At 38.8% G+C, this 22,143-nt stretch overlaps 1 protein-coding gene across 2 annotated transcripts; it reads left to right on the top strand.

Annotated features, from left to right (window-relative positions):
• Nucleotides 1–1,244: 1,244 nt before the first annotated feature.
• On the top strand, nucleotides 1,245–21,692 carry ZNF507 (zinc finger protein 507). Of its 2 annotated transcripts, XM_082290034.1 has the most exons (7): nucleotides 1,245–1,283; nucleotides 4,002–6,133; nucleotides 7,267–7,372; nucleotides 11,837–11,951; nucleotides 14,255–14,359; nucleotides 17,425–17,559; nucleotides 17,681–21,692. In XM_082290034.1, exons 2-7 carry the CDS (start codon nucleotides 4,007–4,009, stop codon nucleotides 18,042–18,044), a joined length of 2,952 nt encoding a protein of 983 aa, XP_082146160.1. In that variant the 5' UTR covers nucleotides 1,245–1,283; nucleotides 4,002–4,006; the 3' UTR covers nucleotides 18,045–21,692. The 2 variants fall into 2 exon arrangements, with proteins under 2 accessions (XP_082146160.1, XP_082146161.1); XM_082290035.1 differs by lacking the exon at nucleotides 14,255–14,359.
• The last annotated feature ends 451 nt before the right edge of the window (nucleotides 21,693–22,143 follow it).

Below are 22,143 nucleotides of genomic sequence, written 5' to 3'. Positions count from 1 at the left end.
AACAAAGCTTTTAAAGGAACAGGGTCCATGAAAAATAATCACTTTTCTATTAAAATCCTCTACTTAATATGGCAGAAAAAGCTGAACCAAGTTGCCATTATTATTACTACTACCTTTGACATTGTGAATGCTATACAGCTAAAATTTTTTTTTATTATAATTAAATGAATTTAATAGGTGTTAAGAAGATAGGTTGTATCCTTGCATTTTCCTGACAGCAATTTATTTTTTTAAAACACCTTATCAAAGCCTTACCAAATATATCTTACCAAGTCAGTGATTGTAGGATAGGACTTGAATTGTCTTAAAACTTCACGTAATTAAACAGAGCTTCATAATTCCAGGAGTCAAAGAGAAAAGGCAAAATTAGAGATACCTATTGAAATGATGGTCAAATCCATCTCTTGAGTAATACCTGATTTGACAATGTTTCAAAAACATCATATATTTCAAAAAGATCATACATCTATGAAACCATTTACAATCATTAACAAATCTATCAGCTGTGGGAGGAAGTGACCTTGCAAAAAGTTCCTACAATTTTACCAGATCCGTCCAAATCCAAATCTCCACATCCATACACTTCAAGACCCTTTCTGGAAATGAACATTGGATTTTATTTGCCATCACACAGCCACTTTTGAAGTCACTTTTGAAGCTCATTATTCCCCCGATTTTTCAGTCTCTATGAAATATCTCACAAATTCGCCGCATTCCTGGTATGTAGCTCCCAAGGTTACCCCTGACATGCAGTGTACATATAAAACTCTGAATTTCTGCCCACTTAAAACTGCTAAACCTTGACAGCTTTAGACCCAAAATGTGGATGTTTTTGAGTTTTTAACTACTGGTGTTTACCATCGAAAACCGTGCTGAAAGAAAACACCTTTTGGGAGACTACAATCTTTGCAGTGCACCGTGCTGCCAGGCTTGGCCCTGGATATGGGAATATTGAGGGGTTCTGGTCTGACAGAAGCCGGATCCCATAAATAGTGGAGCTGCAGGGGGAGCACCTGGAGACTCTGACTGAAGTCCCAGCTGCACGGGACCATCCTGAGTGGCTCTGGGCCACACCAGGGCTGTGCCATTCCCCAGTGTCACCCACTCCGGCACTGTGCCCGTGCCCCGGCCCCGCCCCGGCCCCGCCGCGTCACTGCCCGTCTCCATGGCAACGGGAGGCGGCGCTGACGCGGCGGCGGCGCCCCCCCGCTGGTCACCTGACCCGAGCCCGCGGGACACGTGACAGGGGCTCCATCGTCGCCATCTTGAAGCGGTGGCCGGAGGTGAGGATAAACGGGCTTTTTCTCCGTTATTCCCGGCAAAGAGCCGGGCGGGACGGCCCGGGGCCAGCGGGCGGCAGCGACGGCGGCGGGCGGGCGGCCGGGTGCCAGGCAGGGCGCCAGGCGCGGCGGTGGCAGGCCGGCCCGCCCGCCCCGGGGCGACGCGCCGCAGCCCATGTGCGGAGCCGCGGGCGGCAGCGGCTGCCGGCGGAGCCTTCCCGGGGCTGCCTCCATTCCCTCCCCTTCCCTCCCCTTCCCTCTCCTCCTCACCGCCTTGCCGCCCCGGCGGGCCAGCTCCTCGCTCCTCTCGGGTGCAGCGGCGCCGCTGCCCCGCGCCCGGAGCGCTGCTGGAGCCGCGCCGGCGGCACCTGCGGCTCGGAGCGGGGCCCCGCGGGGCGGGGAGCGGGGCTCGGGCCGTCCCGTACGAGGGTGTCCGGCCGGGGCAGTTTCCCTGCCCTCAGGAGCCGCGATACGATCGCACCGCTCTCTCCGAGTCAGGCGTGGTTGGCTTTTCCTAGCCCTGGAGGCGTTTCGCCCTGCCTCGCCGCGCGGGTCCGGCGGGTGTTGGGCAGGGTGCAGTGGGCAACTCGGAGGCGTTTTTCTCGGGTTTGCATCTTCCCCTCCGGGTCCTTTTGACCTGCCCAGACGCTATATTTTAATTACTGTGTAGGTCGTTTGGACACGTGCTCTCGGGCACGTGTGACTCTTGGGGATGGTCCTGTGCAAGGACAGGAACAGGCTCCGATGGTCCTTGTGGGTTCTTTCCAACTTATTCTGTGATAATTTTTGTACAGTTTTCACCATCCCTTTAAAAACCAAAGTCTGCAACAGAAAGCCTGAAACTCTAAACAAAGAACGACATAGCTCGTATGTACCATAGTTACGCATCTGATAACGGGGATCAGCCCCAAGCATCCCAAATCAATACACGTGAAGGTGCTCTCTCTCTCTCTCTGCATTTTTGACGTAGCAACAGTATATGGCAGCATATTTCTTTTATGAAGTTTGTCAAGGATTTTTCTTCTTAGTTTTTATGCTGCTTTCAGGTGTTTTCAGGTAGGGAAAATATTTGCCTGTTTAGCATTACTTAAAAAGTTTTAAAAGTACCAAGTGTCATTTAAAGTAGCACCAATTTTTCTTAACTCATTTTCAAGTTGGAAATATTTCAAGTTGACATTAACCCTTAAATCTGCTTTCAGGGGAAAAAGCTAATGTGTTCGTTTTTCATAATGGTTTCTAAACATGTTACAGACAGTATGAAACAAACAGCCAAGTGGGTTCCTTCTATATATAACTGAATTAGGGTGGATTTCAAATACTAGTTTTCAACTTGAAGTATTTAACATGAGCTGCAGATGATACTAAGAAATTAACAGTGCTTATATTTATAGTTCTGATGATTACCTGAATTGTAAATTGAATGGCAGATGAAGGTAATTTGCTTAGTTCTACCCAGAATTTTTCTGTAGTGGGAAAGGGGCACCACAGAACCTGCTCAGGTGTGTCTGTGCATTATAAGGCTGTATAATAAATCCATAAGTAGAAATGAGTGGATTTCATGGGGTTTTAGGACCAGTTCTGGAAATTCTTGTTTTGGCCTCTGTACCTTTCTTGCAAAAAACCAAAAGTTAAAAATCCACATGCATTAACTTGATGTAATTTTTCAAAGATGCCTGATAAATGTCCCTCATGTCTTTATGTTTTCAATTTTATACAGAGTATGTAAGGACTTTGTATAAAATATATGTATGTATATGTAGTGGCACTTGAATAGGTTATTTCTAGACATTTTTTCAGAAATAAATTTAACTGTAAGACCTTTTGTCCAGCTCCTTCACCCCCCACCCCACAGCTCTGCCCACATCACAAGGTATGTTTTCATGTAAATTTTTGTACATTGGCTTCTAATTTGACCTCCAACACTACCACATTATTGCCTGTGGTTTATGGTTTGATATTTTTAAAGGAGAGTAGTTGGAAATAGTAACTGCCTTTAGCTTTCCCTCAAAACAGAAGAGAATTGCTCTTTATAACTATAGTACCAAGTGATTTCCCTACAATTAAGAAATTGTAGAAACAGCTACAATTAGTAGGTTTTCTAGAAAATTACATGTATAATGAGAAATGTGATTGGACATTTGAGTGGTCTTTAAAGTAGTCATACCAAAATGACTAATGCAAGTAAATGCCAGTACTACTTTTTTCTCCTAACGTTTCAAGGAAAAAATTGCTTGTTTTTGTAAATTATATTGTTGCAAATTGTCATTTGCATTAGGAGCATTGGTGTATCAAAGTATGTTAGGAATATATTTTCATATCATACCGTGCTTTTAAACATCAATATGCCACTTACAGTCAATTGGTATTTTAATGTTTAGCATTCAAATGTGTAGTGCTTGTAAAGAAAAAGAGAATAGCTAGAACACTGTTCTTCAGCTTACACTTGAAAATATTTATCTTGCCCTTGTACAACTTGGAGGCAGCCTGTTGGAGGCTCTCTTGGAATTATTTTCTCCAGCTGTATTGAATAGCATTCACAGTACCCACTAAATGTCCCCAATACCTTCGGCTATTTCTATAGCAGTCCTGAAAAATTTTATTGGATTAGTGGAATTAGGCTTCCATGTTTAGCAGAGAGAGAAATGTAAATAGTACTGGATTGTATTTTCATTATTGTGCATGTATAAATCCTTATTTTTTATAACCTTCCCTCTCGCTTAGGTATTATGGAAGAAGGAAGCAGCATTGCAGTATTGATGCCAAATATTGGGGAGCAGGAGGCTGTGCTGATTTCTGAAACAGTCATTGGCCCAACACTGCAGAGCAGCGAAGATCAGAGAAAATGTAAAACTGATCCCTTGATCCACGTTATCCAGAAGCTGAGCAAAATAGTTGAAAGTGAGAAGTCACAAAGATGCCTTTTAATAGGGAAGAAACGTTCCCATGCTGATGCTTCTGTGCAGTCCTTGGACGCAGAGGATCTTTGTGAAATTCCGGCTAAAGCAATTGAGCTCTCAGTGATTGCTACTAAAAAGACTGAAGAGTTGCAAGCAGATTATTTTGTGACTGAATGTCTTCCACAAAGCAAAAAAAAGGTGACATGTTACCAATGTGGTCTCTGTAAGTTTCTATCACCTTCGCTCTTAGCTCTACAAGAACATGTAAAACAACATGGGCAGAAAAATGAAGTGATATTAATGTGCTCAGAATGTCATTTTGCCTCCAAAAGCCAAGAAGAACTTGAATCCCACTTCCAAAATCACCACGAGAATGGTGGTAAAAACAGCATCCAGACAAAAGTGCAGCAGTGTGTCAATGTCACAAGTTCATTTCTGCAAGGGCCAGTGGAAGGAAGTGTCAAATCAGGGACTGATCAGACAGGAAATCTGGAATGTAAGGATACAACTCAGTCTGCTCCTGTGCCTGAAGTGGGTAGGAGGAAATGGTACACCTACGAGCAGTATGGCATGTACAGGTGTTTAATTTGCAGGTACACCTGTGGTCAGCAGAGAATGTTGAAAACACATGCTTGGAAACATGCAGGGGAGGTTGATTGCTCCTACCCCATCTTTGAGGAAGAAAATGAAACCACCAGCTTGTCAGAGACAGTTGTAACTCACACACCTCACAGTGTAGATACAGTTGTCCTTTCTTTGGAAAACAATGAACTTGATATCCATAGTGAGCCTTCTCTTCAGCTTCAGATTTGCAATTCTGAGCAACTGTCGTGTAAATCGCCTGTAGGAACAAATGTAAAAGAGGAAGAGGTATTAAGTGAGTCTGTGGTGCATTCTCCTACTACAGAGGTTGTAGAGGAGACTGTATCAGATACAGAACCAGACAATTTGATAACTGACAGCCTGCTGTCATCAGCACAGAAAATTATCAGTTGTAGTCCAAATAAAAAGGGTCATGTTAATGTCATAGTAGAGCGTTTGCCAGGTGCTGAAGAAAATGTCTTACAAAAGCCATTCTTAATGAACACTGACATTGAAATGGAGAAAAAATTGATCTCAGAGGAGTACTCTGTTACCTGCGAAGAACCTGATGAAGTTTATCATTCAGATGCAATTCAAGAAGTAATAATAGAATGGAATAACAACGAGAAGAAAGATAATGAATTAAGCGCTAATAAAAATGTAACAGCTGATGAAAATGTGCCTCCTGCACGACGGAGGACAAATTCAGAGTCTTTACGACTGCACTCCTTAGCAGCAGAAGCTCTTGTTACAATGCCAATCAGAGCTGCAGAGCTGACACGGTCCAGCCTCAGGGCTCTGACTGGAGAAGATGCTGTGGATGCAGGTGCAGGACAGGGAGGAGCTGATGGCCCACGCATGGCTCATTCTAAAGTGGTGTCCTCACTTAAGGATCCTTCAGAGGAATTCAGTGGCTTAAACCAAAGTGAGTGTGCAATAGTTGAGATAAAGAAAGAGAGACCGGAGTTGTCAGAAGCACCAATTAAAATGGGCATCAGTATGTCACTGCTCACTGTCATTGAAAAACTGAAGGAGAGGACAGACCAGAACGCTTCTGATGATGACATCCTGAAAGAATTACAAGACAATGCCCAATGCCAAAACGCCAGCGATGCAACCATCGCTGGGAGTAACCTGGTGGAGTTCATCCCCAGCGCCGAGCGGCCGTACCGCTGCCGGCTGTGCCACTACAGCAGCGGCAACAAGGGCTACATCAAGCAGCACCTGCGGGTGCACCGCCAGCGGCAGCCCTACCAGTGCCCCATCTGCGAGCACATCGCCGGCGACAGCAAGGGCCTGGAGAGCCACATGATCAACCACTGCAAAGCACGCATGTACCAGTGCAAGCAGTGCGAGGAGTCCTTCCACTATAAGGTAGAGCTCTTCCCCGTGCCTGTCTAGAGTAGCTAAAAAACCTGGTTTGCTACTTTTGTAGTAACTGGTGATCCCTCTTTCTAATTTAATTCAGTCTGACATCCTGGCTTTGTTGTAATTACAAGTAGGGATTATTACCAGCAGACCTTGCTGAATATACAGTTCATACTCTGGTTTACCCACTGAAATAAACTTGCTTCCTCACGTAAGCTTTTTTCTTGAGAATTATCTTATGGACGTAATAATACCATGTTGTTTTTCTGCCCACACATAGCAACTGCAGGAAGAAACGGAAACATTAAAGAACTTAATACCTGAAACTTTAAAAGAATGCTCAAACATGCCTTCCTGTTGGGAGTGTGCAAATACAATAATGGCTGTTGGGGGTGACATGAGCCACATCAAAGCAGAAATAATTTTCTTTTCTCCACTGTTGTGTTGCTCTGGATATTCTGTAGAACTTATATTTGAAAGATTACATACCAGAGTAGAATAATACACTTCTGCCATTTTCCTAATTGCTATTTTAAGCATTAGTGAGTTCCTATGTACTCAACTCAGTACTCAGGAATACAGAAAAGATTGCATCAGTATCTAGCTGTACAGCTGAATCTCTTGGACGCAGTGATAGTACAAATTTTGCCATATTTATTGCCATTTAGTCCTGGTTTGAAAAAAATATACGGGTAGGGTAGCAAAAGGCTCTCTCTTCTTTCTCCTCCCCAAGCAAGTAGAAACAGGACTGGTGTGTTCTTAAGTCAGTAAGCAATATGAAAATTGAGTTAATTTTCACACAAGCCACTAATCTAATACTGCTTTTGGAGTATGATTTTGGAGGAAGTACTCTGGCCACTTGTCTGGGGGAATGAAGAAAGAACAAAATGTATTTTCTAAATAAACACAAATCATAGAATCCTCTCAGTCACTCTCATCAATCCTTTATGTTACTACTTCATGATATTTACTTTATTTGTAGTAAAACTACCTAAGGGATAATCTGTATGTATGTTAATATACATTTCATATCAGTTGTCATTAAAGCTTAAGTAACAGTGTCACAGGTGATTGCAGTATTCCAAGTGATCACTGTATGCTTGCAGTGTATATTTAAACATTAGAAACTGTTTTTTCAGAGCCAGCTGCGAAATCATGAAAGAGAACAACACAGTCTTCCAGATATCTTCTCTACAGCTACAGCTAACAAACTAATAGTTTCCAACGAAGCAGATGACAGAGAAGGTACTGTTTATATTTACACCTGAAATTACAAAAAGTCACCCATAACATCACTTGTTTGCTGTATTTGTGTAACTGGTTTTAAGAACTCTCATGCTGAAATGCTTTCGTGCCTGTTCATAACCTTAAATGTATGTTCTTTTCAGAGGGCAAAATTTACCATGGTCAATCTTGAGGTGGCATTTATTGTTAGGTAATATATTTTTAGCCCCAGTAATTAAACACTGCACTTCTTCTTGTGAAAAACAACTGATATGCAATATTATTCTAGATTTTTAAGACGAAAATATTTTTTTCCTTCCTTAGCAGCTACAGTATTTTCCAAATGAACTAAACAAAAGAAAGCCTGTTTTTTTAAGTCACCGTGGTAATGTAGTTTGCTGTCAGCATATGCATACAATGCCATCCCTTCTGAGTTTAGAAATTTCTGTTTAATTATGGTAATGTCCAAAATGAGTAATTTATTTTAGCCCTAGTGAGGCAAATGTAAGACATTCTGAATATGCAACCTGTATCTGTAATAGTTGCCAGGGTAACAGTAAGTATGCATTTTCACAGAGACAGAGAATGGTTTGGGCTGGAAGGGACTTAAAAGCTCATCTCTTTCCAAGCACTGCCACTAGACCAGGTTGCTTGGAGCCTCATGTTTGTTTAATTGAGTATCTGCTTCTAATTTAATAGTGTTTGTTTTCAAAACATAAACAGCAGCAAAAGAACAGAACAAAAACAAACCAAACAAACCCTCAATGCATTAAGCTAATCAAATAGGGGAAAAAATAACCAAATTCTGAAGTTTAGGAGAAAATGGCCTTAAAATCCCTTCTATGTACTGGAGAGCCACTATGTATTATTGCAGTGTGAATGCATCCTCTTCTCTGGTGAGTTACAGCTACTGAAAATATTTACAGCATTTTTATTTTGAAGGCAACACTGTAATTATTAGTATTTTGCAATTTTAGAGCATTATGGATAAATACTAGTAATTAGATAGTCTCTGAACAACTGCGATCTGAAGTATTTCCATTTTGTGCACAAAGCTCTTTTCTGTCCTAACTGTGCTCTCTCATTTGTTTAGACAGCAAAATTTGCACTCTAATTACTATCAGAGTATTATTATTAGTTACTTAGGTTGCAGTGGAAATTTCTGGGTTCTACTCTCTCCTCTACAGCTGCTCAGTGAGTGCAAAAGTTGTTGAAATGGATGCAGTTCCTTGTGAGAAAAGGTACTGACCAGCAGGAGCCAGGGTGGATGAACTTGGTACGTCACAACAGAATGAGTTCCCAGCTTTGCCTTCTGCTCTCTTAGCTCATGCTGCCTCCTTTTCTGGCTTTCAGTATACAAGTTAAAAGCTAATTACCTTATCAGCCTCGGGTAGAATGACCCTTCCTACCTCCTTTTTGCTCTCATCAATGCAGAAGGCATTTAAATTCAGGAAATTGATCTGTAGTGCTCAGTACATCCTCATGACCTAAGCCTGAGAGAGCCATCCAAAACCTAGAGCGAGACAGGGAAATGGCCAGAGGGTCTGCTGGGAGTGGGAATGTTTCCTATTAAATAGTGGGGGTTTTCTTCAGAATCAATAGCATAAATATTTTGATGGAAGTGATAGGAAATAAAACATTACTAGTTCAGCAGGTTACAATTATCTACAAGCACAGCTTGGACTATTACTTCTGACAGTGTTTTGTTTGCTGTAAGCCATGTTTTTAAAGATGTTGTGACACAGGCATAACTACCTTGCAGTGCCTGAAACATGTCAGGTTTGGGGAAATACTGTACTTTTGAGCTAAAGTCCTGGTAATGTGACTGGTAATGTAATCAGGAGTCCTATTTGCTTCTAAAATCAGTATGTTTCATGAGATTGTTGCACAGTTTATATCCTGATCTTGTAATTTAACTTCCATGAAAGGGAAGCCACTGTTCAAGAAATCTGCCTGCTCTCAATTAATTTAGAGATGTTTTTATAAATATTTTTTCTCATTATTATCTTATACAAGTGTTACAGCCATGCACTTTAATTGATTGTTTACCCCACATGAAATTTAGTAATGTGGCTTGAATGAAAATAGTTCTCCTTTTAAACTTTTATTAACTCATACTGTGGAATGCTTAAATTATTTCAGAACCAATTTATAATCAAATTGCAGCACCACTGCAGTACAGCAATCTCTTGTCAAACAGATGTCATCCCTATAAAGCGACACAAAACAAAGAAGTTTATGGCATAGCATCTGTTTATGTGAAAGATGCCTGAGCTGGAACAGTTTCACTTCTTGTTTATGAAATAGTTAGTCCTAAAAGTCTCTTTATTCATCATGGTTTTACAATAAATTAAAAGGAGCATTATGAGACTGGATATGACCGGATTGTAAATGCCTAATAATGAAGGAATAGGGTAATAAGCAGCATTACAGGAGCACCTGTTACTGCTGCTGCAACAAAGATCTGTCATTTCCATATTCACTTGTAGACCTGATATTCTCCATCCAGAAAACAAAACAGGCCCCAAACCCACAAGAAATAAGCCAGTGGATGGGGTGAGGGACACTAGTGCTATTTTGTAACAGCAAGAGATTATGTGATGTATTATAATTTATGTGCATTTTGTGGAAGGAATAAATATAAAGTAGTGATTGGTATAAATAATTGCTCCGAAGTGTGTGCTGCTGGGTGTGAGCCTCTTAGAACTATGCTGGAGCTAATATGTTTGCATAATGCTTTAAAAATCTCATTAGATACTGTTGGTTTTAAACTGCCTGCCCACTGAAATACCAAATTCATAACAGAAAATACATTTGGAAGTAGTTTATTCTAAAGCTGCAGAATTTAAGATGAAAAACCCCTTCAAGCAGAGCACAGCCCCTGCTCTCCCATGGATGGGCAGCCCAGTGAGTGTCCTTGATACAGTTGAGGTCTCCTACATGAATGTGCTTTCATAAAAGAATAATGTAGAAATATAAATTCCAAAGTCCTCAAGTAAATAATGAGGATTGTTTTGGTAATTTACTGTAAAGGAAAAACAAAACTAATATATTTTACTCTATGACCATATTGTAGGAAAAATTCCAATATATTTTGCTTTAAGGTTGACTTGCAAAGAGTGGCTGTTGTATATTACTTCCATATTATTTCTTATAAGAATGCTAAAGAGTGAGCACTGTGTCATGTTTTAAAATGAAATATAGGAAATATATTTTCAGTTATCTTGGTACACACAGAAATACTCCGATTTCATTTCAGACTGTCTTTGCATTCAGACTGCAATTTTATATAATATACTATATTACTTTATATGATACGCTATATATTCTTCACAGTAACCCTCTGGGGATTATCAGCCTTACCTAATTACTTTGCATCTTGAACCAAAAGTACTAAATTTTAGAGTGAAAGTTTAATTAGTTGTAATTTTCCCTTACTCTTTAAGTTACCTTTGTGACTGTATCCATCAGAATAATATATCTAGAACCCTTTCTGGCATAATTCAGTGCCTGCCTGTGGGAAAAGAAATGTCTCCTTAAAAAAGTTTTACTATAATGACTCTTAATTGTTTTGATAATGAGAAAATTCAGTCTAAGGAAAAAAAATGCATGAGGTGCAGCATGATAGGCTGGAATGGGAAAATTACCTGCATAAAAAATGCCATCCCTCTTCCCAAGTGTTAGTATCTTAACCCAAATCAGTTCTGTTATTCAGTGAGGGAGCAGGAACAGGGCTGTTAAAGTGTACACACATCTCAAAGTATTCCAACTGTGCACTCATGGGCACACATTTTCCTATGTTTAAGGAGTCATTAGCCTTTGTCTCTGCAACCAGTAATTTTTCAAGAGTTGTTTTCATTCTGGAAGGAAAAAAAAATACTTTTGTCACAATTGCTTTTTAGGAATTTGGACAAGTTCCAAATTATTAAGACATCTGGTCAATATCTCTTTTTTTTATTCTCTCATATCTTTCAGAAAGTGTGAGTGTATGTTGGATGATAAAGAGGATTTAGAGGCTGTGGGAGGTCTTTTGTTTTTCTTTTCTCTGTTTGCCAGTTTGAAACTCATACATTCTCAATCTCCATCTTTTCCTTTGATTTGATGCATTCTGCAAAGCTGTGAAACTGCTGGGTTCAGCAGTTCCACATTTTATCACCTTTTGCTGTAACACAGGATTTTACCCAACTGCAGGGAGAAGGGAAGTGTCCACCTAGAGAGAAAGAATGCGTTTTCCTAAAATTTTAATAATTCCAGTAAATGTCAGGGCAAATGCAGAACAGCATGGTAAAATAAACCATACTTTTATTATCTCTGTGTTTATTGCCTGTTTAATACTTTAAAAGTATTAATCTTTATTGACATTCAAAACTATTACTTTAAAATGTTAATTCGTGTTTCTTAATTCAGTTGTGATGAAATTATAATCCGAGAATTCCTTACGATGCTGAGCGCAGCTCTCTAAAATAATGGATTTTGTTTCAATAGGAAACAAGTCTTCAGTTCAGAAGCTGTTCAGGTGTGATGTCTGTGACTACACAAGCACAACCTACGTTGGTGTCCGGAATCACCGGCGGATTCATAACTCTGATAAGCCATACAGGTGAGTGCCAGCCACTGCTGGCTGATGCAGGGCCTGCCTTACCTCTGACAGGGTTGCTGAACTGCTCATACAGTTGGGAAAGGTGGTGGTAAAGAACTGCAATTGCATTATTTTACTGCTAATTTGAAGGAACCACACTTGCTGGTTGAGTCAAACTATGTAATTAAGATTTGCCAATTTTTCCAGAGTGCATCTTTTGCTGTGGCAGTCTACTAGTTGTCTTAAGTTTGAAGCATTCACATGTGGAGAGGAAAATAATTATAATATTGAACTTCGGCCAACAGTAATAATATATTTCTCAAGAGTCCTTGCACACCTAAGTTCGTTTTGGATTTGCTTTGTTGCAAAATGTTCTCCATTGTCATATTATTGCTTTACACATCAGCTGCTACAGAGTGTGGCAAAATTCTGCCCTTGTCTTGTCACCAGCTGCCTCATCTTTTTCAAACAATAGTAACATCCTCACTTAGGATCATATTTTGTAAGTTTTCTACAAGGGTACCATATGGATTTAGAGAGAAACTTGGGTATCTAAAATCACTTGTAATACTACAGCTGAGGTCCCCAGCAAAAAAAAAAAAAAAATCCTGCATTTTCCTATTGGTTGCTGCATAAATTCCTGCAAATTCAATCTGTGCTAATTCAGTGTGGATCTCTGTCCCTCTCTAGTGGCTAGAAAATAGATCTGAGTCAATAGACTTTCTCAGCGATACATCTCTATCTTTAATGTAAATTCTGGAAACTCAACACCTTGAAATGCTGAGCTAAGCCAGGGACTTTCTCTTTTGGATAAACAGACCCAGAAGATGTGTTGTATTTTGATTTGTGCATTATAATGACACCCCATAACACCGGCAAAAATTCACAAGATGTGTACTCAGAGAGCAAGTGCGGAATACAAATAGATTGTTTTTCTCCTCAGAACCTTCGCTATTACCATTATTTATTACTTAGTGAGGTTGGAGCAGCAGATACTGTAGAGTGTCTTGTACATGGTAGTTTTCAAATTGGTGTTAGCAGCCTGTTTTGATTTAGGAACCCTTGGAAATTTTCCACTGGCGATACAGACTGCTGCATACTAAATACAAACCTACCCATCTGCCTTGCTTCTCTTACTATTTTTTCATAAACCCCTTAGACAAATCTGAAAACCTGGCAGGATACTTAAGCCACAATCTGAAAACCATAATGATCCAGTATTTATGGTATTTTTCCTGAAACGTGAATTCCTCAAGCCTTCCATAGTATCAAACAGCAACCTACTATATTGCTGCCATTCTGAGAGCTGTAAACGTTTTATTATTTGTTTGACAAAATGTGCTGGAAACTAAGGTGTACAGCCTTAAATGATATGTTTTGGTAGATTTGATACGTTTTGGATTTTAATATTGCACAATTAAATCCTTTCAAAAATATAGTGAGTATTCTCAGGCTAAGTATCCTGCAGTCTCAAACTGTTTCACACTATAGATCAGACTTTATAACTGGACATTTTATCATTTCAAAAAAGAACATCTGAAGTTTTAACAAATACATATAAGAATTTTAGCTGAGCTTTATGGTTTCTGTTTTAATATGGTAGATACAGGAGGGTTGTGTGGTAGTATACTGATATTTCTTAATAACATGGGATTTGTGTAATACTTTGGGATCTAAATCCATGGATCCAAATTTAGATCCAGACTGTTTTATGTATTGGTTTTATACAAAGACACTGTGACAGAAATAAAAACAGAAAAGAAAAATTTAAATGGCGTGATGTGACACACTTAGGGCACTTAAACCTGAATATGTTCATCTTGTCACTGACTTCTTTTTCAGCAATAAAGCCCTGAAACTTAGATGTTTTATTACTAGTTTGGCTTTTACAATGAGAACATTGCTGTTGCATTAAGTAGAACACACATTCTTGAAGAGCAAAGCTCTTGTCTAAATACACTCCATCTCCTGCAGCTCTTAGGGTCACATTGTGCCTTTGGTAGGGCTGCACCCAGTCACCTGCATCCGCACCTCCCTTGTACTCAGTGATGCTTACCCGCATCAGCAGAGGTGTACGAGAGAGATTTCAGGAAGAAACATAATCTATATGCCTAGTGATGCTTGCTGAAAGGTGGAGGCTTTTTTGGGCTGCAAAAGATTCTCACTGCCCAACAACTGCAGGTCAGTCATTGCTTGGACTTGTGTAAATATTGTTAGTCCTCAGCTGTAGTCTTTCTAGGTGCCTTTGCATTCTTGTAGATTTGGGTTTGGAACAGTGTCAGCAGTGAATTGTCAGATTAGTTCACTTGTTGTTGTCTCTTCAGATGTCGCGTGTGTGACTTCGCCACCACAAATATGAATAGCTTGAAGTGCCACATGAGGCGGCACCCCCAGGAGCATCAGGCAGTGCAGCTCTTGGAACAGTACAAGTATGTAACGGGGCTCATGTGGCAAAAAGCTCTGACAGCGGGGATTTTGTTATGTTAAAGCAGTGTTCAGATTCTATTACCTTCCCTCCTAGAGTCATTCTTTGTTCCACATGGTTGTTTGGGGTTGTTTGGGTTTTTTTGAGAGACGTTTGCCATGGCATTCCCAGGTGATGCTTCTGCTGGCTGATTAAACATGTCTATGACTTCCCTCTGGGAGAGTATTCAGCTTTTGCTTTCCAGAATGTGGTGGTTGCACACAAACTGCCTAGAGCAAGTAGTTTCTGGGCCATGTTAATTACCTAAGCATGCCTGGAATTATTTGGGAAATTGTATGTGCCAAAACCATGCTGTGGCACTTCTAACATTTAACGTTATAGATGGGTAAATTCCAGTATCCGGGAATGTTCCCTGGCTTTGTTTAATATCCCAGTCTAGGCACAGTCTTTGGATGTACGTGTCAGTTGGAATCCAGGTGGGCATTGCCTAGTTAAGAATTAGTATGAATAGTCATTAAGTGATGAGTGTCCCTTATAGTCTGTCCATAGATATGAGTGGTGTATATATATGTGAGAAGGTTGGCATAAATGTGTAATTGTCTACTACTAATATGCAACAAAAAAATGAAGCTGGGAAAGGAAAGAAAATTGTGAATATTCTGAATATTTCGTAGTGGAAGATTTCAAAGGCAATATGAAGAATCCAGATAAAATACACTCACATAAAGATTTCTTCTCAAGAAAAGCTGCTTCCACAACTTAAACGTGCTTCCACTGCATTCTTCCCCAAAATGTTCCTAGAAATATTAAGTTCTATTTGCTCAGCTGTCATACTTCCCACACTATTGCTGAGTGCTCTTCATATTACCAGAGATTACTGAAAACCTCCACACTTTGGTCCCTGATCCCCAAGGAATTATCTATCCAAAGCTGCAAGATAATTGTTTCCTCAGTGTGTCAATTTAGAATACACCTGAACAGTAAAGTTTAATTCAGCACAAGTCAACCAGTAGGGCAGGTCATGCTATGGAATTGAAAGCCTTACACTACTAAACTCCATGGTAAATAATTTTGTTTCTCTGAGAAAGTGTTGCATATACTGTAACTACACTGTAAGTATATGATCATTAACTGTAGTGCAGCATGCTAAAAGCTGTTGGAGTTTCTGTCTGATTTGAACTGTATGCTGAAATAGTCAGCAGTATTTGGCTCACAAGATACTGTTCTCAGCAAAGTAAATTTTATTAGTAAATCACCTGAGTAAATTAATGAGCTTCAAAAAATGAGAGTATTTAAAAGGGGATAAAAATGGACACTGGCCTGTGGCTTCATTGACTGTGTTCCCAAACCACTGACCAAGCAGTGTTAGTGACACAGAAGAATCATATGTATGGTAAGACTAGCGGGCACATTAAATGGAATTAAGATTATTTGTTGATCTTTGTGTTTTAAACAAATTATTTTGGCCTAATTTTATCTATAAATTAACTATAAGGTCTGCCTTTTATGTAATGATATATTTTGTAACAGCCTTATTAGAGCTATTAAGATTCCCAATCTGAGAATGCACCCACCTATCTTTGAAAGCATCCGTTTTCTTTGTAAGGGTCCTAATTAGAAGGAAAAGGGACAAATAGGATCCTACATTCCAAATCGAGCAGTAGAGAAAAGTGAGCTAGAAGGACATGCCTTTTGTTCCCCAGCAGGACAGAATTCTCTTGCTACATAAGCAAGGTAATGTACAGTGCTTTCACTTAACTTGGGAGATTTTTGCTGTTCTCCATAGTCTTCTGTTGAGCAGAAACAGTTTCCTGTATGTGATTATTTGCAGGGCATTTAAGGACTATACCCTACTGTCATTAAGAAAAGTCGTAAAACCTTACTGAATTTAGTGTACAATGTGGTTTCACGTAGGCCTTCCTGGGTTTTCAGGTTATATTTCTGAAAAGGGCTTAAAAACTTAAAAAAATCGTATTGTGGTCATTTTAATTCATGATGATGATGATTCATCATAGTAACACACTGGGATCACATTGCTTGAGCAGAGATGCATTCCTAGTTACAATTTATTAGAACAAGGTCACCTTTGATTGATTCTGATCTTTTCCATGGGATTTGGGGAACTGAATCCTTCCAAAGCAGCAGGTAGCTGAGCAAAGTAGCTTTTTTGTCCAAAAGACAGATCCTGCTCTGAAGTGATGTCATGCAGTATCACTCATCCTCTTCATGCTGAGGTGACTAATTTATCATCTTAGAAAACACAGAGAAAAGCCTCCTCTGATGTATATCTGTGCATGAAAAGGGTTATACAGGACTTGATCAGTCTTGGGGTTTTTTTGTCCATAAATACACACTACTCTCTCTGTAAATAGGATTTTTTCTTCAAGATTTTGTTCTTTACTGCATAAGATGGTGTTTTACAGGCAAATAGAAGATATAGTGTTGTGGTACCGGAGCTGATGGAAAACTCTATGGGGAAAATGATGACTTGTCTGCATCTTGATATGTGAATATATTCAGAACCTGACCTGTCCTCAGCAACCTGCTGTAGCTGATCCTGCTTGAGGGGCTGGATTGGACTAGGCAACCTCACGAGGCCCCTTCCAACTTCAACAGCTCTGTTAATAAACTACTACCTGCTACAGCAGGAAAGACTTTATTAGTTCAGTTGACATAATTAGTGCTAATTACACAGCTCCTGCTTGGTTCAGAGCAATGGCAGAGAGCTCACTACCTCCCTGCCAGATGTTTCTGCACTCATCAGAAATACTGCATTTTTGAAGAGCTTAAACAGTTTGAACAGGCCAAACAGATAAGATTTTAATTCAGTTGTTTAGGAAATAAAAAAAATTAGACTTAAAAATTCTCAGACCCTAAAAATAGTCTTAAGTTTCAGGATGAAACTTTGCAAAGTAACATGACTGAATTATGAAACTGAAAAAGGGGACCAAGAAGGTTCACATGGATCTCTCTGCTTACTCATCCTTTTGGAAAAACTAAATCATTACTAAACTAATAAAATTTAACTTCTAAATGTTTCTCTTTTTCCTTCTCCATTTTTTCCCCCAGATGTTCTCTCTGTGGATATGTATGTAGCCATCCTCCATCCTTGAAGTCCCACATGTGGAAACATGCAAGTGACCAAAATTATAACTATGAACAAGTGAACAAGGCTATTAATGATGCAATTTCACAAAGCAGTAGGTATGTCTGATTTACTGTCAAGCCCTGTTATCTTTCAAAAGACCAACCCTGATCCAAAATAAAGTTCCTATTAAAAAGTAACAGCTGTAAATTTTAATACTTGTTTTTATTATTATTTCAGACTTCAAGGACAGCTCACTGACAAAACCTTATTAGAAGGCACAGATGAAAGTACAGTACCTATACTAGGAAGTTCAGACAACTTGGTGTCTTTTACAGAGTCAGTTAACCAGACTACAAATGAAATTTCAGGTTCTGATGAAAATGAAAAACCTAACTTGATGAATACCTCATGCAATTTAGAAAAGAACTCCAGTCTACCCCATCTTGGCACAGAATACTGTGTTCTTCTCTTCTGCTGCTGCATTTGTGGTTTTGAGTCTACCAACAAAGAAAATCTGCTGGATCATATGAAAGAACATGAGGGTGAAATCATAAACATCATTCTAAACAAGGACCACAGCACGGCTCAGAATACAAACTAGGTGAAGCAGTAAGTTGAGAGGATTTCCTACAGTGAATATTTTTTCTTTGCTAATTTTTGCCTGAGAAACTTGTTAAAGAGAAGAATTGCAAGCAAAACTTGATTCCCCATCCTGAGTTCGTTTCAGTAGGAGTACAGTGTTTTAACCAGGGCCCGATGAATCATTTAAGAGATAAATACAAGGTGTGGAGAATAGAACGATCCATTTTAACCTGTTACTTCTTTATATGGTGCCAAGAATGTAGGATTGTTGGTTTTTTTTCTTTTCCTGTCAGGTACTAGTCAGTAATAATGCATCAGCACAGTACTTTAAAACCCAAAGGTGTGAAAGCTTTGAATCACTTGAAAAGCTTTTTTCTTCCTCCCTCTTTGTTGTTTTCCAAGTAATTCAGCAAAGAATTTTTTTACCCTCTTTTTTGAAAGATGATCTGGCAACAGATCAGATAAAAATGTTACAATATGATCTTGTCAACCTCCCTGCCTGGATTCTGGAAGGTGGGGCGAGGGGAGGTGGGCCAGGGCATGTGTGTGTTGCATGCACACACAGGAGTTCCATTTTTCCCAGCCTATTTTTAGGTCCTTACAAACTCCCAAGTCATTTTTCAGCAAAGACTGCCATCCTTTCCATCGATTTAGAGCAGCAGGAGGTGAAGGGCCTAGAAGCATTTTGTTAATAAGTGTTTGTTTGATTGGATCCTAACTACAAAACTGCTGTCTTTTCAACTCATAGTGTGTAACAGATTATTTTTTATAACAATAACCTTGTTGTTTCTTCATGCTTTTCTTGACACATTCAGCTGAATTATTTTAAAAGAGAAAAGCTTATTATGTCACTTCCTTTTTTTGGTGATTATTTTGCTGTATGGATGAGCAGTGTTTTTAATGACAACAAGATATTAACAATAATTGCCACAAAGTGATGCAGATTAAATCTATGTAGATTCCAAAAGATGTAGGTGAGCACAAATTGAGATTTTGAGAAACGCCTACGTGCTTTGGCAATCTTTGAAATGCCACTGGCTGGCCAAATTTCCCACTTGTCTGCCAGAGCTGTAACTGTAGAAATAATGAGCTGAAAGATAATTTTTGTGTAGAAAATCATATTTAAAAAAAGACATGGCAAACAACGTCCTAAGCCAAAGCTGTATCCAGTCACTTATTGAATAAATTTTACTAGTGCCTATAGTGGAGATTGATAAAGGGAATTAAGGATTACTTTGTTGTCTAAGGAACACATAGAAATCTCACCCTTATAAAACCTTTAGCTTCTGAAATTACAGTGTGGGGCTTTTTTTGGTTTGTTGTTGTTTTTACAGTTACAGCAGTTGGTAGTAGTAGATACTCATCTGTGTATCAGTGTGGAATATTATTATACTGGCTAATTAACTGACAACTTTGTTAAGGCTATAAGGTTGGCTACTTAATTTTTTGAAAGTTTCATCAAGGGAGGTAATAGCACTTCCAAAGAAGCCCTTTAGCAGCCAGATTTAAACTTTGTAGTTCAGGCATGTATTCCTGCTTTTAGTGAATGGCAGATGCACAGCAGCTTGCCTAGTGCTGAAACAGGGATGCAGTGACCTGGTTTTTAGTAGCTCAGTACTTACAAAGTTCCTTACTCTTAGGAAAACAGTGGTTTCTGTTCCTTTATTTACACCTTTCTGCCAGCAGAAATCAGCTGCAGCTGTAAATGTGAGAGGCTGGCACATGGAGTGTCTGTATTGTGCTAGCACTGCCTGGAAGTGGCAACCAGGAAAAGAAAACAGTAACAGAAGTCACAGCTTCATGAAGCAGCACAAAACGTAGAGGCCAGGGTAAAAGCACTCAGACTTGAAGTACATTTGATATTTGTTTTCAAGAGATTCCTCAGTTTGACTTCTTCTTTTGGGTTAAATAGATATTATTTTGTTTTTAAATTAGATAGCAGAAAGTACACATTTGACTTGAAGAATTGGTCAGGATGTAAGGTCAAAGCATTTTTGTGTTGAATTTTTGAGATACTTTAAATACATATGTGAAGTTAATTATACATTATTTTCAGTTAATAGTTATTTTTCATATTCCTACAGATGGATTTTACATTTGAAAAACACATTATTTATTTACATGATCCCAAATTCAAGTGGAGATAATGAACTTTTAATGGGATATTCATGCTGTCTTACTGACACTGCTATTTTACCTTCAGCATAGAATTAATGTGAAAATACTGCATTATCTGGAATATATCTCAACTTCCTCATTCAGAAATCCCACTTGTTGGAAAAATTAAAGGACAGTGAGATCCCTAGTAATGCTAAACTACCAGTCAGTATTCACAGAAACAATATTTACCACACTGTTATTTTTGTGTAATTATGTAAAAGTTGCTCAGCTAGTGAAAGATAAAAAATGAAAAACTTTTATTCATAAGCTAAGAAGGAGATGGCAGTGAACCAAGACTTAAAAAGCCAGTAACCTTGAATGGAAACGAACAGCTCTGGTGTATGTGGAAGCCACACTTGCAGCACTGTGCAGTGCACCACGAATCAGTGTCATGGGATTACTAAGCAGGATGTGTCTGTCTATTCACAGTTGTTCTTTGCCATCCTGTTGCTTTGTTCTTTTTGACCATGTGTTTCTGTAAAACAGTAGAAAGCTACTTGCCTCTAAAGACCATTATCAATCCTAACAAATGCCAACAAAGAATTCTTTCCCATATGCACAGAGATTTACTTTTTTTAGCTGTCTCCATGCTGCTTGCAATTAGTTACCCACTCACAATTCCCATGGACTTTGTCAGAAGTTCTGCATGTGAAATAATTACAGACATACAGTTTTTCTGAAAGCAAATTGTTTCTCAGGTTATCTGCTTTCAAAAGTGTATGGTTGGCTTGGTTGCATGTTCTGTAAGGGGTTTTAAGCACATTTCAAAGTCACTAACACTGCAAATTTCCCTTTTCTTTAAGTTTTTAAACTATTTTGTCTCTTCAGTCACAGCACTATCGGTGATCAGCTATTCACGTGCTGTTTGTTTAAATTAGATTTTATTCTGTGATACAAACTGTAACTTGCAGCTTTTTTTGCAATGCCTATACTTCCACTAAAGAGCAAACTTCATTCATACTTGGCTGTACTGAAAAATAGGTGCATATTTCATCTTCCTGATTAATGCTTGGCCTGGAAAAATAAGAGTGGGATTCAGTCAGTTATTGTATTTTCCTCTTTCATAAGCACTTATTTAATCATTTGAAGAAATGTACAGTTGGTGCTCAAAGTAACATTTGTTAAGATATATTTAATAGAAATTTACATTTGCATTTGATATTCATGGACATGGGTACATGTATTTTTTTAAGAAAGGTATTGTAACACTATGGCACTGCTTTTATAGCCAAAGTATAAAAAAATTTAGAAAACTGACATGTAAAGACTGCAGTTAATTCTGATACTGTATCTTATGAAATAGGATGAGTTTTGTTTTATAAAGTTATCCAGCACATTAAGCTGCATGCCTTAAGCTCTCTCTAGGATTGTGTTCCTGATAGGCAACTCTTTGGAACTATGAAGCAAAGTCTGTAGTACTACTTTAACTACCTTCTGGAATACTGTACAATGGTAGAATAATTTATTTTGCTTTACAGGAGTTTGTCACGTATTGACTTTAATATTGTATTTTGGTAATAAACTTTTTTTGTTAAATGCCTTAGTCACTTTTATTTGGCCTCTATGAAATATGAATATGGAAAATCCAAACACTGAACCAGTGTTTAGAGATAGGGAAACCAAAAAGTATTTGAAATACTTTACTGCCATTTCTTATTCTTGTATGAAATATTAGTATTAGTTGTTATTATTAGCTTTAATACTGCTAATACAAGTTTTATCGAAGCAAAGAAGAAACATGAAACTATTAAGTCAAAATATTTCTAAGCCTGCAGGCAGTTCGGGTGGCACCATGCTGGAGGAAAGAACTGCAAATTGATAATGAAACTAGTGGGAATTTTTCCCCTTATTTAAATAAGAGTGAAAGCCTTAAACAGCTTTTTTTCAGGTGATTGACTTTTCCTTTTCCATCACATAAGCTAAAATATATCTTGAAACCTATTTTCAAATATACAGCA

This window comes from Coloeus monedula (assembly GCF_965178545.1).
Source record: "Coloeus monedula genome assembly, chromosome: 13".
NCBI lineage: Eukaryota > Metazoa > Chordata > Aves > Passeriformes > Corvidae > Coloeus > Coloeus monedula.
This window is presented reverse-complemented; position numbering and strand designations above follow the sequence as displayed.